At 36.0% G+C, this 17,642-nt stretch overlaps 2 protein-coding genes across 2 annotated transcripts; one reads left to right on the top strand and one right to left on the bottom strand.

Annotated features, from left to right (window-relative positions):
• Positions 1-221: 221 nt before the first annotated feature.
• LOC127634555 (apolipoprotein D-like) lies at positions 222-2,279 on the bottom strand. The gene is made up of 5 exons (XM_052114163.1): positions 2,202-2,279; positions 1,340-1,476; positions 1,121-1,242; positions 924-1,009; positions 222-690 (listed from the first exon to the last, which is right to left on the bottom strand). Exons 2-5 carry the CDS (start codon positions 1,454-1,456, stop codon positions 455-457), a joined length of 561 nt encoding a protein of 186 aa, XP_051970123.1. The 5' UTR covers positions 1,457-1,476; positions 2,202-2,279; the 3' UTR covers positions 222-454.
• A 2,544-nt stretch (positions 2,280-4,823) lies between these two features.
• mynn (myoneurin) lies at positions 4,824-15,702 on the top strand. Its single transcript, XM_052114299.1, has 9 exons — positions 4,824-4,885; positions 5,369-5,406; positions 5,647-5,937; positions 6,775-8,228; positions 8,501-8,660; positions 9,760-9,938; positions 11,523-11,606; positions 11,712-11,798; positions 14,419-15,702. The coding sequence occupies exons 3-9, from the start codon at positions 5,666-5,668 to the stop codon at positions 14,814-14,816; spliced, it is 2,634 nt and encodes an 877-aa protein (XP_051970259.1). The 5' UTR covers positions 4,824-4,885; positions 5,369-5,406; positions 5,647-5,665; the 3' UTR covers positions 14,817-15,702.
• The last annotated feature ends 1,940 nt before the right edge of the window (positions 15,703-17,642 follow it).

Genomic DNA, 17,642 nt, shown 5'->3' with positions numbered 1-17,642 from the left:
GAGTAAATGATGAACATTTGTATTTTGGGGTGAACTATCCCTATACACAAAGATTTTCTCAGTATCAAGTATTCGGAAAATCCAATAGCATTTTTAGAGCCAAGACTTGTGCAAAACAGCAAGGACTTCAGTACATAATTCACAAAAATAATCACATGCTTAGTACACTCATTACTCATAAATAACATAACAGAGAAAAACGTATAAAAGAAACATGTTGCTTTTATTTATTTGATAAGACATGACCAACATACTGTATACATTCCCAATAAATCAACATAAAAATATTATGTGCATTATATTACTGTATGTATCAGATGAGATTGCTTTAGGCAATATGTCAGTGAGTTGCAACAATTTTCACTAATAAATGTTCTAAATATGTAATTATATGTTTAACAGATATTGCATGTAAATAGTGTGCAATATAGGAGTGCAAATCTGTCTTCATTATTCAAATTGGACCGTCACATCCTTGCTGATCTGTGGGTGCCATTTTGCTCAAATCGATATTGTCTCGTGAGAAGATCTCTTTTGCATGGTTGATGGTCTCTGCGGGCAGAGTGCGTGTGCGTGCCAGGATCCAGGCATAGTCTACATGGAACAGCCTGAGAATATCAGTGCACGAATAAACCAGGGCCACACTGTTGTAGTCAGTGGACAGGACCCAGTAGGGGGCATAGGGTGTGACTGCAGTTAAAAAAGAGACAGAAAGTGAATTAAATAATAAAGAAGGACCCTTCACAAAAAGATTGAAAAAAGATAAACATTCTAGAATGTTCTATAATGTTAAAATTTATCAAACGGTCCAGAATTCACACTGTATAGACCAAAAATACACTATCCAAAGCAACAAGCAAACAAATAAATAAAGCAAACAATGTGAAACCTAAATCACACACACACCACATTCATGGACTTACAGTAGGAGAAACTGACTCCAAGCTTTGCTGGTTCCCTCATGTCCTGGACAGTGGCTGTACCCTCTGCAGTTTGAACTTTTCCTTTGCTGTGAGATAAGAATTTTAAAACTGCTATTTACAAACACACATCAAATTGCAGTGAGAAAACACTGCAAGTCATTTAATTTTATTTGATGCTCAGTTGATAAATGACTCACTATGTCTGAACATTGAGAACTTGGATGGTTTTGTCAGGTCTCACCGCGTAGTTCGCCTCAATGCACTTGCCTTTCTCAAAAGATGCTGGGAGCTTTTCAATCTCATACCACTTTCCAATGTACTTTGAATTAACAAAAAAAAAATTATAAACACTTTGCTCCCTTTCCACCATTAACATTCAAGACTATACGAAGCGATAATATTTAATGCAGTCTTACCTTATTTACTTCAAAGTTTGGCTGGACCATTGGTTTTGGGCAGGCACCCCAATGGAATGTCTGAGCAGAGACCAATGGAAACAGAAGTGGTACAAGCAACACAATGATGGCCTTCATCCTGCCAAGAGCTGCTGTATCTGCAGAAGTGATGAGACAGTTATTATTCATGAGTCATGAGCACAAGATAAATTATTCAATGTTTAATACATGACAAAATTAATTTAATGTCACAAAGTTTAAATGCATTTTTATGATGCATTATCTATGATACAGATATGATCATGATAACATGATAAGTGTATGCGTGAGATATATGGAATGAGTTTGGAATGTTGTAGGACTGTAAACAATTCGGTGAAAGTGGAATACGGTAGCACGTGTTTATGTTGAGCTTATGTTTTTTTGTTATGAATGGCGTGACAGTCTCAGTAACAGATTTAAAGCTGTCACACCTGTTGAACCAGATCTGGGTGATACAACAAATGTGTGGGGAACAAGTGCCACACAAAAATGTCAGTGTTATGAAATCTCAGTATTATGAAAATGTTTAAAACATTACTTATTCATGAAATGAATGGCATGGAAAACTTTACAATAGAAAATCAAAAGTATTTTAGGCAAGTTATTGACTGTAATATAAAGTTTGTAGATAAACTACACTACTGTGTAGTAACAAATAAAAAGCAAAATGCTTTTAACTTTAACTTTTTTCCCAAGAAAATTTAAAATCAAAGCCTATAGTTTGACAATACACAGTAAAATGCACATCAAATTAGATTATAAAATTAAATAACTGTTAACTGTAATATCACAAAGCACTAATAACAATATATATAAATAACAATGCAAAATAAATTCATACCTCTCTAAGATGAACCTGTTCTTACAGCCTGTGGTGTGAAGTGTGTGCTGTTCTCTCAACATCTGCTGTCTAGAGGAGGAGACACCCATTACAGAATGAGATCACATCATCATTGTGTTATAACAAGAAACAGCTTATTAGGTAAATAGATGCCTTGGGATCAGTACTACAGGGACTAGGTGTGTGTTGTTGTTGTTGTAGCTTGTGTAAAACTTATATTTGATTTTTTATTTGATTTTTGTCTTTTGCCTAGACATTGTGTATTAAAACAGTAACAAATATTAACTAAAATCTTTTGTTATATACCAATGTTGGTCCCAAGATCAAAATCAATCATTTGAAGATGATTTTTGTTTCATGGCAGATTCTCAGTCCCTCGTTCATTCATAAAACTGACAATTAGACTTTCGCATGAGATTTAGCCAGACACTCAATGACTTCATTCCTGAGTCCCGTTGCACATAACAAAGGACAATGGTAGTGATAACCGTCAAGAGGAGTAGTTTATTGGTGTTTTAAGAGATATACAGTGGCTGCCAAAAGTATCTGGCACATAAGCCACGCTAATACATGTGTCACTGCCATTGCATTAGATAACAAATTATAAAATCAAATGGATTCTGCAAACAAATGATTAACTAGCCATTATTAACGTTGAGCCATAGACATTTTAAAGTTAAAGGAATATTCTGGGTTCAAGACAAGTTAAGCTCAATTGACAGCATTTGTGGCATAATGTTGATTACCAAAAGATTAGTTTGACTTAATTAATATTTGGTCCGTTCTTTTCTTTAAAAAGAGCAAAAATCAAAGTTGCAGTGAGGCACTTACAATGGAAGTGAATTATTTATTTTTTTTAAGAAAATATATAATCAATATTATGCCACAAATACTGCTGATTGAGCGTAACTTTTATTGAACCCAGAATATTCCTTTAATTTGAACCAACTGGTACTTTTAGTGAACATAAGAAAAGTGTGCAATCAAAAAAGTATTTTTGCTGCTTGTTCAATTTACTTTATTAAAATGAACTAAAGCAACACAATTCTAGAAAATTTGGTCAGAACTTGATTTCATTGCGTGCTATCCATTTAAATTTGTAAAATGGAAGTTTACCTAATCCGTTTTGTTGGGACTACATAAAGATACTTTTTGTGGTGTTAATGTAGCATTGATGAAACTGGGAAGGGGATTCCTATAGCATGCTTTGCATGGGACACAATAGTGAGAGTAAATGCTCAAATTAAGTGTTATTTTATGTGTTTTTGTGCAAAATAAATATGAAGGGGGATACTTGTTAGTGTTTAATGTTTTGTTATTTTGAGATATAGAAGAGTTACCAGTGTGGTGAAGAGTGGAGCTTGAGCTAACAATGAGGACCAGTAGATGTATCTCACAAAATTGTTTGTTAGCTTCGTTGAGCAAATGCTGTGCTAACCATAACTACATATCTCCACTCTGTAGTGCTTTCAACCAGCATGTATTTAGCATGCTAACATTCCCTTTTACTGACTCGTATATAGAAAAAAACCTAAAAGATTTATTTGATTTACATCTAATTTTGTAGGGTTTGCCCAATTCAACTTGGTACTTTCTACCCAAAGTGTTTGTGTTTAGATTACATAGTATTTTTAAGTTAAGAAAACTAATTTCAAACACTTCTGTCCATGATTGAATCCAGTTCATCCATGATTATTATTTATTTATTTATTTAGTATGTTATCTTTAAAATAAATGCTACTTGTTTGATATTTTGTTGTCTAATGCAATGCCATTTATACTTTTTTAAGTGTGGTTTAATTTGGCAAATTTTTGGAGCCACTATAGGTCACCATGGTTGGGAGTTATATTTCACTAAATAAATATTATATATCAGTTCATAGCTTCACAGGCATTTTGGGCAAATTCCACAAAGAAGAAGTTTAGAATATCTCTGCAAGAGTAACCCAATGAATAGCTCTACTATAATGTGTAAAAGGGGGCCCGTGTGGAGTATCGAGAAGTAGTGGTATTTCTCTGTCCAGAAAAGGGGAAAATGCATTATTGTTTCATGAGGATTCAGATTTCTGAACTGTATTTTCAACATGTGCTGTATTTCAAAAGAACATATCAGTTCAGTTCTGGTTTGGCTGGTTGGGATTGATTCTTGATCCTGGCAGTCCCCTTTGTTGACTAAACATAATCACTGGGTCTGTAGCTTAAACTGTAGGGGATGTCTGTAGCTAGACTGTAAGGAACACTGTAGGGAATGTCGATAATTTTGATTGGAGCAATAGAAGACTGATAGCAGTTCATTGTCCACAACTTTGACAATACCTTCACCTAGTAGAGTAGTGGCTTGCAGGCACTTAATATATAAATAAAACAAATCAGCTTCTTAAACAAAATAATTTAAATGAAATCAAATTAGATGAACGGTTTTTGCTTTTTTTTAATGTAAAATGTACCTTAATTTAATAAAGAATATTCACTAAATACACAAATGTAGGCCTATGCGAATTTTATTTGTGTGCTGATGTGCCTATCTGGCTCCACCTAAAGATAAAAACTGAAACTTTTTTTTTTTTTTTTTATCAGTCCCCGGAAAGAATTCAAACCGGTTATTACGTCATACACCAAGTCCCCTTGAAGACTTCGAAAATGGCCGTCAAAGCAAAGGGATTCTAATCTACTGTCGAATAAACGTGAGACATGGTTTTTATAAATGTTCGAATGCTTTCTACTCACCAGTAATATAAATTAAATATTTATTGCACGACTCATATTTGTGTGTTTGTTATACATTTACCTAACCAATAATTTACGGCTCGCGCTGCACCGGATCAAGCATTTTTGAAATAAGAGCCCTTTGTTTTGCATGTCAAAATTGCAAATATTCGTCTCTTTATCCATCCTGAAGGCAGAGCATTTGTTATTTTCATTGCATGTTTACAACTGGAAATATTAATTGTATAATAATATTTTAAAGAGTCCGTTAATGGCGTTAGTTTGCCTTCAAGCCCGTTATTGCATCCAACTTTTGAGTTACGTGCGGGAACTTTTATTTTCCTTACCTGAGGTAGTCAAGTCTGATCTTTAGCTACTTTTAGAGATATTTGGCCTATTATAAATATACATGTGCTTTTTATTTTTTTTATTTTATATGATTGTCTGTTTCATTTAAACAGGATTTTGGGTGTGGTTTACCCATTGTAAATAAATTGAGGTGAGTATGCATTTAATTTATTGCTGTCAAAACTAACCCTCAATATGCTTTTTATTTTATTTTTTCTTTACAATTTATAATTATTATTTACATTTTATTTTTTTCTGGATGTGGTTTAAATCATTATAAATTAACTGGGGTAAGTATTTTATAATTATTTTATTGCTGACAAAAAACATTGCATGCAAAATAACATAATGTTCAGTAATTACTGATATTGTAAGAGGCCTTTCATTCCAGATTGCTTCTTTGGCACGTCATGCCACATATCACACATAGTGAGTTTCTTCTAGAGCAGCTGAAGAGGCAGCAAGAGAGAAGCATTCTGTGTGACTGCACAGTGGCAATAGGACAAGCTCGGTTCCAAGCCCACCACAATGTTCTAGCCGCTTTCAGCGAGTATTTCTTTACGCTGTGTATTCCTGACGGAAAAGAGGATGCCACCATAACTTTGGACCCAGAGTTGGTGAATGGTGCTGTGTTTGAAAAACTATTGAGTTATATATACACAGGGGACTTAAATATGGACAGGTGAGTTCATAGGAATGTTTAATTATCTTTATTTACTGTAAATATTTAGGTTACCCACAGTCATGGAAAACATGGTAATGTCAGGAAATTCTATAACTGTAATTTCAAGGCCTGGAAACATAATTGAAATTAGTATTTTTATATATAAAATTTGAATTTATTGATAGTTTTAATCTTTTGTGAAATTTTAAAAGACTAATATTGTTGTTTGTGAGTGAGTACATGTGTAGAGTAAAACCCAAAAAGCCAGTATTAGTCATTTAATTTTAGTAATACAAAAATTACTAAAAATTACTATACTAGCCTGTTATTGGAAATGTATATAAATTATTTAAAAAAAATCCTGTAATCATGAGTTTATAGGATAAGGTTAGGTCATGAGAATTAATTAGTCAAAAAGTGTGAGAACCCTTTATATGGGAAGTTGATGCATAACATGTCTATGATTCAAGATTTTATATAGATTTATATTATTGTATAGGGGAAAGTGTGTATTTAACTTTTATTCACATTTTTGCCATCACTAGTTTATTTTAAATGTACCTGCTGTGTGACAAATACATTTTGAAAGTAATAATATTCCATTATGTCTCAATTAATATGAGGTTTAAAAAAACATCAGACTGCTTAACTTAAAAAATGCATGCACAATAATAATCAAAGATCTGGAAAAATGCTGTTTAAAATTGTTTTAGATGGAGTATAGCTTGTCACACTGCAGGACATGTCAACTTCTCAAAAGTCTTCCATGTCAACAACCATATACAGTGCCATTGAAAGTCTGGTCACTGTACAGACTGAAGTTTTCAGAAAGTTCCTGTGCTTTGTTGCCTGCAGGGAAGAAACAGAAAGTATTCAGAAAGCTGCATCTTACCTTGGAATGCCTAAGGTTGTTGCTTGCTGTTCCTTTAGCCAAGATGATACCAAAAGTGGTGCTTCACCCTTAAGGCTAACCGAGTATTTAGATCCACGATCCCCCCTGAGCCCAGATGACTATGAACCTTTAGAGCCAATCTCAGAGGTGGAGGAACGTGAGCGCATAAGGGCAGAAATGTCTAAAGAAGATGGGTCTAAGGTTGATTCTGCATCTATGGATGAAGCCCAGTCATCTAGCGAACAGACACCCCTCGGCAAAAGAGGGAGAAAACCTAAAGCCAGACTCTATGAGGATGACCTTGAAAGGGAGCATATTAGTGCTCAGAGAGGTAGAGGAAGAGGTACTGGTAGACCAAGAGGTCGCCCAAGAGTGAGGCCATTGACTTCGAACTCAACTGGCCAATCGCCAGGTCCGCAAACCTCAAGTACAAGCAGCGTATTAGGAAGGGGAACTGGAAGGCCGAGAGGTCGCCCACGGATGAGGCCGTTGTCCACTGACAGAGCTGACTCTGCTAACACTGAAGACAGTTCGGTAGCAACAACTAAGGATCAAGAAGGGGTGACACCGCTCCGCAAAAGAGGGCGTCCTCGAATCAGACCCCTGTCATCTGAAACACCTGAGACCACTGGAGCAGAAGGAGAAAATGGAGATGAAGACCAAGGAGACAGCCAAGAAACTTTCAAAGACACTCTTGAGGAAGATGGCGATAAAACAAATGGTGGTGAGGAAGATAGTAGTAAGGCTAAGAGTGATACGGAGAATCCAGAAGTTGTGGTTGTCAAAAGAGGGAGACCAAGGACTAAGCCGTTATCCACAGAGAACCAATCTACAAACCCTGAGTCAGAAGCTACAAACATTGAAGAAGGCTCAGAACCTGCCAAGAAGAAAGAGAACCAAGGGACACCACGTAAAAGAGGAAGACCTCGGTCCAAGCACCTTTCTTTTGAGACAACTGAGTCTTTAAACCCAGGAGATGACGGAGAATTCGTTGATGAAGGCAAAAGCTCTGCGAGACACACCGATGGTTGTACTGAGGAAGGTTCCTCTCTGGAAGGTACTGAAGGCGTAGACGATTCAGTTTCAGGTCTTGGCAATAAGGTCCGTACCAGCTGCAGAAAGAGAAGCTTGAGCAGAAAGCTCAAAGAAAGTCAATTGAGTAATGAGGAAGAAGATGAAGATGATGATGATGAATTTGGCAATGACAATGTGGACTGGGCTAAAGAAGAAGAGGTAAAACCCTTGCAGGATAAACACAGGCCCATTTGTAACGAATGCGGGAACCTCTTCTCAGAGTTGAGCAGCCTGCGCAGACACATGCGCATACACAAGGGCATCAAACCCTACCAGTGCCAGCTCTGCACCCGCTCCTTCAGACAGGGAAACCAGTTAAAGACCCATATGCGCATACACACAGGTATGTCTCTTACATGAAGAAGGACTTCTCATGATCTTAAAATCTTTTGACCTTTGGCTTATTCTTCAATGCTTGAAATTAGACATGTAAATTGTGGCTATGTATGGATATCTTACAAAACTAAAATTATTATTTTTTTCTAATTTATGTATGTATGAGCTTGACCAGATAGTGAAGGAAAAGCATTCATGGGAACTCCTTTAATAGTGTTATTATAGATCAATTTGTTTATAGGTTTATGTAGAATTATGGATGTTCTGTGCTATTTTTAGGAGAGAAGCCCTTCGGTTGTACGGCTTGCGAGGCACGTTTTGCGCAGAAGTGTCAGCTGGTCTATCATTGTCGAATGCATCACGGAGAAGAAAAGCCACACAAATGTGATTTCTGTACGGCGGCTTTTGCCACATCTAGCAATCTGAAAATTCACATAAGGTATGTTTTATTTATTGTAATTCATCTGCATAGCTCCAGATAATTATCATTGATAGATCCAAGCTGTGGTGTGGTCAGCATGTACATGCTTGTGACATGTTGAATCATAGGTTGAAGTCTGGTCTGCATCATTTCCTGATCCTATTCCTCCTCTATCTTCCAAAACTGTCCTTTTGCTATCTGATTTGTCATGCCAAAGACTACGGAGCCTCTTAGAAGACAGGGAGGGAATTTATTTTCTGAAATAGTTTTGTTTGCTTGCAAAAGATGTGTGTAATTTGGGTTCCCTCACAGTAGCTTTGTCCACATCTTATGAAAATGAACCATGGTTTTACTACAGCACCTATAGTTCATCTATGATATTTGTAGTAAAACCATACATGCACTAATTTAACATGGTTTTACTACACTAACCATATTTTAACCATGAAATTCATAATTAAAACAATAATAGGAATATGGGAAAAACAATACTTTAGTAATAAACATCATAATCATTCTGCCTCAAAAACATAGATAGTTCACCATATTAACACCATGGTTAAATGGACAGTTTTGTATGTTTTTTTTTGTGTTTTTTTTTTTTTGTATGTGATGGAAACCATGGTTTTAAAACCACATGTTAACCATGGTGTTACTTAAGTGCACCAGTATTGTGATTTATGATTTTTTTATTACCATAGATTTGGTTTTCCTGTATTGTTATTATTATGGTTTTACTGTGAATATCATGGTTAAAATCGTTTACTGTTATAGTTTTACTACAAATACCATAGTTTAACTATGGTTACTGTAGTACAACCATGGTTCATTTTTGTAAGGGATGGATAAAGCTAAAACTTATTGCAAGGGAATGCAAAACTGTTTCAGAAAATTAATTCCTTCCCTGTCCTCTAAGGGTATCTGAAAAAAAAAAAAAACTTTAAAAGTAGTAGACTACATTTAAACTGTATTTTAATGCAACACTATAAAACAATAAAATATTAAACAGAAGAACTTATATTGCCTGTATAATGAGCTCATGCATGAACACATTTTCCACTTATAAAAAACATGTAAAACAAACATCAACCTTTCTGTATATCTTCTCTGCTGTCAGGAAACACAGTGGTGAGAAACCCTATGAATGTGGAGAGTGTGGGAAGCGCTTCACACAGGCCAGCACTCTGATGTACCACAAGCGGCGACACACTGGGGAGAAACCGTACATTTGTGACACCTGCGGCATGTCCTTCGCTGTGTCCAGCTCGCTCATCTCTCACAACAGGAAACACACAGGTGGGTTTGTTGACAGAAAAATCATCAAATAAGAGGCAGGGTTTGCTATATGAGTAATGTTTCTAGCAGAATTAGCAAGAAGTATTTTGAGTAGTGCCGCCAGTCAATAAAAATTTGAATAAAAATTAATCGAATAATTTCTGCTTTTTTTTTTGTTAATTGTGATTAATCACAGATTTTGATAGTGATGAAATTTGACACTATACACTCACCTAAAGGATTATTAGGAATACCTGTTCAATTTCTCATTAATGCAATTATCTAATCAACCAATCACATGGCAGTTGCTTCAATGCATTTAGGGGTGTGGTCCTGGTCAAGACAATCTCCTGAACTCCAAACTGAATGTCAGAATGGGAAAGAAAGGTGATTTAAGCAATTTTTAGCGTGGCATGGTTGTTGGTGCCAGACGGGCCGGTCTGAGTATTTTACAATCTGCTCAGTTACTGGGATTTTCACGCACAACCATTTCTAGGGTTTACAAAGAATGGTGTGAAAAGGGAAAAACATCCAGTATGCGGCAGTCCTGTGGGCTGAAAATGCCTTGTTGATGCTAGAGGTCAGAGGAGAATGGGCCGACTGATTCAAGCTGATAGAAGAGCAACTTTGCCTGAAATAACCACTCGTTACAACCGTGGTATGCAGCAAAGCATTTGTGAAGCCACAACACGCACAACCTTGAGGCGGATGGGCTACAACAGCAGAAGACCCCCGGTACCACTCATCTCCACTACAAATAGGAAAAAGAGGCTACAATTTGCAAGAGCTCACCAAAATTGGACAGTTGAAGACTGGAAAAATGTTGCCTGGTCTGATGAGTCTCGATTTCTGTTGAGACATTCAGATGGTAGAGTCAGAATTTGACGTAAACAGAATGAGAACATGGATCCATCATACCTTGTTACCACTGTGCAGGCTGGTGGTGGTGGTGTAATGGTGTGGGGGATGTTTTCTTGGCACACTTTAGGCCCCTTAGTGCCAATTGGGCATCGTTTAAATGCCACGGCCTACCTGAGCATTGTTTCTGACCATGTCCATCCCTTTATGGCCACCATGTACCCATCCTCTGATGGCTACTTCCAGCAGGATAATGCACCATGTCACAAAGCTCGAATCATTTCAAATTGGTTTCTTGAACATGACAATGAGTTCACTGTACTAAAATCGCCCCCACAGTCACCAGATCTCAACCCAATAGAGCATCTTTGGGATGTGGTGGAACGGGAGCTTCGTGCCCTGGATGTGCATCCCACAAATCTCCATCAACTGCAAGATGCTATCCTATCAATATGGGCCAACATTTCTAAAGAATGCTTTCAGCACCTTGTTGAATCAATGCCACGTAGAATTAAGGCAGTTCTGAAGGCGAAAGGGGGTCAAACACAGTATTAGTATGGTGTTCCTAATAATCCTTTAGGTGAGTGTATATACCTTTTTTCCTTTAAAAAAAAAAGAAATATGTAACAATATTATTAATTATTTATTATTAACATTTTTACAAACAAAGCCTGTAAGTATAAAGGTAGAAAAGGACTAAAATGGCAACTATCCATTTTATAATTAACAATATGTTGTCATTTTCAGGTGTGACTCCCTATATCTGCTTAGATTGTGGTAAACCTTGCTTAAGTGCTGGTGAACTAAGAAAACATATGGACATCCACAATGGTGAGTTTAATTAATTCAAACAAATAATGTATTTTCAAAATAGAAACCTTGAATGAATATGGCAAAATGATTAATATGGATTTATTTATGTCGTTTTTCCTCTAGGTTCAAGAAAAGTGAATTGCAACCTGTGTGGGAACACATTTTCAGACATTTATTCCTTGAAGAAGCATAGTATTTTGAAGCATAATGGTATGTGTTAATTTGATTCCTTTTTCATTTAAGATTTTTTTTTTTAATACTTATTGTTAAAAGAATTTTCAAAAATTAAAGTCATTGTGAATTGCCATTTAAAACCCATTTTACTTCTGTAATGTGACATTTGAGTAAAACAGAATATTAAACGGAAAATAATGTACATAATCAGACAAGGAAAGTCATTTCAGAGAAAGAACAAGTTAAGATTTAAGATTACAAAGACAAAAAAAAAAAACATTTGTTTGGAATAATGTACACGGATTAATTGTTTACAATAAGACCTTAAATGTGCATTAAGAAAGTAAATGCTGCCAATTTTGATTTCATGTTGAATTTAAGGACTCACTTTATATTAGGTGTCTTTAACTACTATGTACTTCAGCATTTGATACAATTTACTTATTAAGTACATATGTGTTGCTGTGAGGGATAGACGTACTGTCTCTTCAATGGGCTGTACTGCACTTTTAAAGTGTTTTTGGATCATTCCACAGACAAAACATAAAAAAAAAAAATCTTTCCAAGAACATTCAGTTGAAAAAAAAATACTTGAGACAACGCGAGTTGTGAAAAATCAGATGTGATCAAGGAGCATAATACAGCTTTGTGCCATTGAAAAGATGTTAAGTCTATGCCTTACAGCCTCATTGTCAGTCCCATTTAAAATCAAAGATGGCGCTAGCGTGAATAAAGTCAGTAGTGGGGTTTCTTTCATAAGTAAATCTTTGGAATTCCCTTATTGAATGAGCGCATATACGCAAACAAGGAGCGTCAATATTTTACATTGGTGTTTATTAGGGATGTCCCGATCCGATACCTAGATCGGTATCGCATCGATACTGACGTTTTTAGACTGATCGGGTATCGGTCCGACGAGCCCGACCCAAATCCGATACTCTGTGTTAGTCATGTTCGTTACTGTCAAGCTTAAAAAATGACATAAAAGAACTGTTAAAACACCATTAAAGCGGTTCATATGACTAGTGCATTTTATTCAAAGCCACTTGAAGCCACGTGATAGCTCTGTGAATTGCAATAGGCTGTGTTTAATAAGTAAACATATATGTTCTTGCAGCGCAGCTTCAGCGTGATAGTGAATGGTGCTTTTACACACGCGCACGGCTATTTATAGCCTTCACCCGTGCACAATATTTGTGCGCTACAAACAAACATCTCAGATGTAGATGCTCAGCAGTTCGGTTCACTTATAATATGGACTTAGAAAGGCACTGGAGGTGCATTTAACCAGAATTTAATTAAGAAGCGAATTAAACTGTGAATAAAAAGGGTGAGGGTTTAAAAGTTAAAGCTGTCACGGGAGACTCACGGAGAGGCAGAGATATGAACTCAGTAGCAGGGTTTATTGAGCAGAGGATTGAAACAGTGATGTAAATATTGTGAGTAAATTCAGTTAAGCAGAGTGGCAAACGGCAGGTAAGTAATATCCAGACAGTGTATAGATATGATGAAAGAGATAACTCAAAACAATTTTATGATACATGCAGGCAATAATGAAGACACATGATTGACATAGTAGAAAGTTCTGGAGTCTCAGAAATACTATCGATGAGAACAGGCACAGAGTGAGAAAGTGTGTGTGTGTGTGTGTGTGTGTGTGTGTGTGTGTGTGTGTGTGTGTGTGTGAGAGAGAGAGAGAGAGTGAGAGTGTGTGTGTGTGTGTGTGCACGTGCGAAAGCGGGGTATTTATTTATGCAGTCATTGATTAGCCACTAATGATATGCAGGTGCGTGTAATCAGAACTCAGGGAGTGCCAGTATCCAGTATGCTAGTTAATAATAAAGTGTTTCTTAAGCTATACATTTATATTGAAATAATGTGTAGTTAACACATTAACTCTTTACATAGCCTATTAAAGAGTACACCCTATTATTTCCACACAATACTGTAAAGATATTATAAACTGATTATGTAAAAAAACAACACTGTATCGGATCGGGATCGGCATCGGCCAATACTGAGATTTCCGATATCGGAATTGGATCGGAAGTGGAAAAAGTGGTATCGAGACATCCCTAGTGTTTATAAATGGGTATAGTTTATAGTGTATGCGCTTTTCCCACTATATTACAAGAAATGTTGAATTCTTTCCGCTGTGTTGACTTGTTTATGGGCTCCATACTATGCCGTTTATTATTCTGTCTGTTCACACACGTGTACTCCTCAAACTCCCATCAAAATGCTACTAATGTTTACATGACCACATTAAGATGTGTTCTCGAGGAGAAACCTAGGTGTGTTATTAAACCACTTTCTCTTAATCCCTTAAGCGGCATAAGGAAATTGGCGTTCTCGTTTACATGACGTTTCACAACGCTGCTTTCTGCAAAAACCCTGGAATAAACCGCTTTCTTAGATGTATGTAAACTTGGTCACTCTTAATCTAACCCCCAATCTTTAACCTAAACCTACCTACCTACAATCTGTATTGTATGTATTTTAATGTATGTACTTTCAGTAATAGTTAAAGACACCTAATATAATGTGTGACCGAATTTAGATTTTAAAACCTTTTTTTTTATTTTTTTATCAGAGATTTTTTTGTATCTTTCCATTCATTCATCACTCCATGTCTTTCTTAAAACATAATTTTCAGTTCTTCCAGATCAAGAGCAGCAGACTCCTTTTAAAACCGACTCGACGTCTTGTCCTCTCAATATCCCCATTGACCACCAGGGCCTGATTGCGCGTGTGCGCTCTGCCCTTATTGATTCCCCAGAGCACGAAATTCAGATGGAGACCCAGTTGCCACTTTTGCCCCCAGAAGGCTCGCTCATTATCCAGCAGTCTGCAGAGCCTCAAATGATCATACAGCATGCAGACGGCACAGAACCATCCATGATTTTCCAGCACGCTGATTCATCAGAAGCACCGGTGTTCATTCAGCATGGAGAATCCGGCGAGCAAGTCAGCTATGTTGTGGAGCAGTACGAAATCCCTGGAACTGCTGAGATGGAGCACACACAGATAGTCATTGTTCAGACTATAGATTAAAATACCAGATTTTACCTCCATTTTTAAAAGTATTCTCTCCTTATAAGATCTCCTTATGTTAAAGGGGTAGTTCACCCAAAAAGTTAAATTCTCTCATTTACTCACCCTCATGTTGTTCCAAACCTGTATGATTTTCTTTCTTCTGTGGAAAAGGTTTTTGACAGAATGTCTTTCATTGTATGGGGGGAAAAGAGCAGCATCAACATGTTTCATGTTCCACAGGAGAAAAGAGAAGAAAGGATATACAGATTTGGGACGACATGAATGTATGTGTCAGCAGAATTTTCATTTGTGGGTGAATTAACTCTTTGAAAGTGTAGATCTCATGAGTTGTCTCCTAGATGGCTATCATAGAGCTTTGGTTGGATCAGACACTCCAATGTGGAAGCGACAGCTATTTGTTATAAACATCCCTTCAGATCAGTTTTATTTTTTTCAAAGCTTTTGAATGAAAAAATCTGGAAGATAATCAGTTGTAATGAGTGTAAGTGTGTTTGCTTTTCCCATTTTACGTAGCTGATCATATTCAGAGCAGAATCTGGATCATTAAAGGCATCAAATATTAAAAATGAAGGGAAGGTCAAACTTGGGATTAGCTGTGAAATAAAGAGCTGTGCTTGAATCATGCATTTTGGTTCTTCAGTTGTAAAAAAAATAAAATAAAAGTACTTTTCTATTTAATTTGTTAGGATGACATGTTCATACGTTATCACTGGCATTATTGATCTGATATTTTGAGCTGTGTTTGTCTTTTAGAATTTGGAAATGTAAATACCCATAATGTTATATGACCCTGTCTCAGAACAATTACCTATAAATTGTGAAATTTGGTTCTTCTAACAAACTGGGTAGTCTTTTATAATAAATCATCCCACATCAGATTGATAATGGCCATGCCTGTTTGAGTTCTTGTGTAATGGGCATATATATACACACACGCACACAGTTGAAGTCTGAAGTTTACATACACCTTGGCCAATAACATTTAAACTGTTTTTCTCAAAGCCTGACATTTAATCGTAAATAAACTTTCCCTGTCTTAGGACAGTTAGGATTACTACTTTAAGACTGTGAAATGTTAGAATAATAGAAAGAATTATTTATTTCAGATATAATTTCTTTCATCACATTCCCAGCGGATCAGAAGTTTACATGCTTCTAGAATAGAAACAGTTATCCCGATGTTAATTCACCATGATCAAACAGGTTTTATTAAACACAGGAATGCTTCAGATAATATGCGTAGATTATTCAACCTAATTAACCTTGCCCAACAAAATCATACCAAAACTATAATTGTATCACTTGATGCCGAAAAAGCATTTGACAAAGTTAACTGGACATTTCTTTTTAATACTCTACATAGATTTGGCTTTGGAGAGTCATTCATCCACTGGATAAAAATATTATATACTTCACCTAGGGCCACAATAACAACAAATGGGATTACATCACAAAATTTCACACTTCACAGAGGGACCAGACAAGGATGCCCACTTTCTCCCTCTTTATTTGCCTTATTTATAGAACCACTTGCAGCAGCAATACGACAAAATGATAATATCAAAGGAATACAAAATGTCAACACACAACATAAGATCTGTCTTTATGCAAATGGTTTATTGTTATGTTTACAAAATCCTTATAAGTCATTGAAAGAAACCTTTAAAATTATCAATATTTTTTCAAAACTTTCTGATTATACAATAAACTGGAATAAATCAACAATATTACTACTTTCTGAGGGCGCCTGGGATTCCACAGCTCATGATTCTTCTCTTCCACTCCACACTGGCAACATTACATACTTGGGTATCAACATTTCCTCCAGACTGTCAGAGTTGTTTAATCTCAACTATACCCCACTTTTAAAAAAAATTGGAGATGATTTAAAACGCTGGACTAACCTTCCACTATCACTTATCGGTCGCATTGCTACAGTTAAAATGAAAACTTTACCACAAGTCAACTATCTGTTCTCAATGCTTCCAACAACACCCACCGATAAATGGTTCAAATCACTGGATTCATTAACCTCTCACTTCTATTGGAACAATAAAACACCTAAAATTTCACTGGAAAAATTACAAAAGACAAAATCACATGGCGGCCTAGAATCTCCAAATTTTCAATATTACTTTTTAGCAAACCAACTACAATATTTATATAAATGGATTCATAAAAATAATCATAATAATTCATGGATGGAATTAGAACAAAACCATTGCAAAGATACTTCAGTTTCAGACCTTGCCTTTCTACCAAAATCAATTAAGAAAATGCTCTATTTTAATAATATTACAATTGCATCAACTCTGACAGCCTGGTGGAAAGTAAACAAAATTAATAATTCACCACTAACATCATGTAGATACACCCCCATTTGGTTCAACCCTGATTTTCAATTATGCAATAAACCGATCAATTTTCCATCTTGGAAACAAAAAGGAATCACTCATCTCCATCACTTATTTGAAAACAACCAATTCAGTATCATTTAAAATATTAGTCCAGAGGTACGGTCTTGGGGGAGAACAGTTTCTACAATATCAACAAATTAAATCCATAGTTAAATCCAAGATTAACATAATTAATAACCCACTTCATCCCTCTCAGTTAATGGAAGATTTAATGAAAATCACTAATACCAACAAACTAATATCCAAACTACATAAACTTATATTAAATAATGATACAACAATTATAATACCCATGAATAAATGGGAAAAAGACCCCCAACACCGACCTCTGGAAGGAAATCTGCAACAATACATTCTCGATGACTAATAATACTAACCTCCAGCTCATACAGTTTAAGATTATTCA

The sequence above is a fragment of the Xyrauchen texanus genome, chromosome 41, assembly GCF_025860055.1.
Source record: "Xyrauchen texanus isolate HMW12.3.18 chromosome 41, RBS_HiC_50CHRs, whole genome shotgun sequence".
NCBI lineage: Eukaryota > Metazoa > Chordata > Actinopteri > Cypriniformes > Catostomidae > Xyrauchen > Xyrauchen texanus.
The sequence above is the reverse complement of the archived record's forward strand: the minus strand, read 5'-3'. Positions and strand labels throughout refer to the sequence as shown.

What these genes read in the sequence shown, in the direction of transcription:
- LOC127634555 (XM_052114163.1), bottom strand. Translation starts at nt 1,456, where the DNA reads ATGAAGGCCATCATTGTGTTGCTTGTACCACTTCTGTTTCCATTGGTC. An exon ending in GTTCTCAATGTTCAGACATA is followed by an intron (nt 1,010 to 1,120) that starts GTGAGTCATTTA and finishes CTTATCTCACAG; the next exon opens with CAAAGGAAAAGTTCAAACTG. An exon ending in TGGAGTCAGTTTCTCCTACT is followed by an intron (nt 691 to 923) that starts GTAAGTCCATGA and finishes TTTTAACTGCAG; the next exon opens with TCACACCCTATGCCCCCTAC.
- mynn (XM_052114299.1), top strand. Translation starts at nt 5,666, where the DNA reads ATGCCACATATCACACATAGTGAGTTTCTTCTAGAGCAGCTGAAGAGG. An exon ending in TCACAACAGGAAACACACAG is followed by an intron (nt 9,939 to 11,522) that starts GTGGGTTTGTTG and finishes TGTCATTTTCAG; the next exon opens with GTGTGACTCCCTATATCTGC. An exon ending in TAGTATTTTGAAGCATAATG is followed by an intron (nt 11,799 to 14,418) that starts GTATGTGTTAAT and finishes CATAATTTTCAG; the next exon opens with TTCTTCCAGATCAAGAGCAG.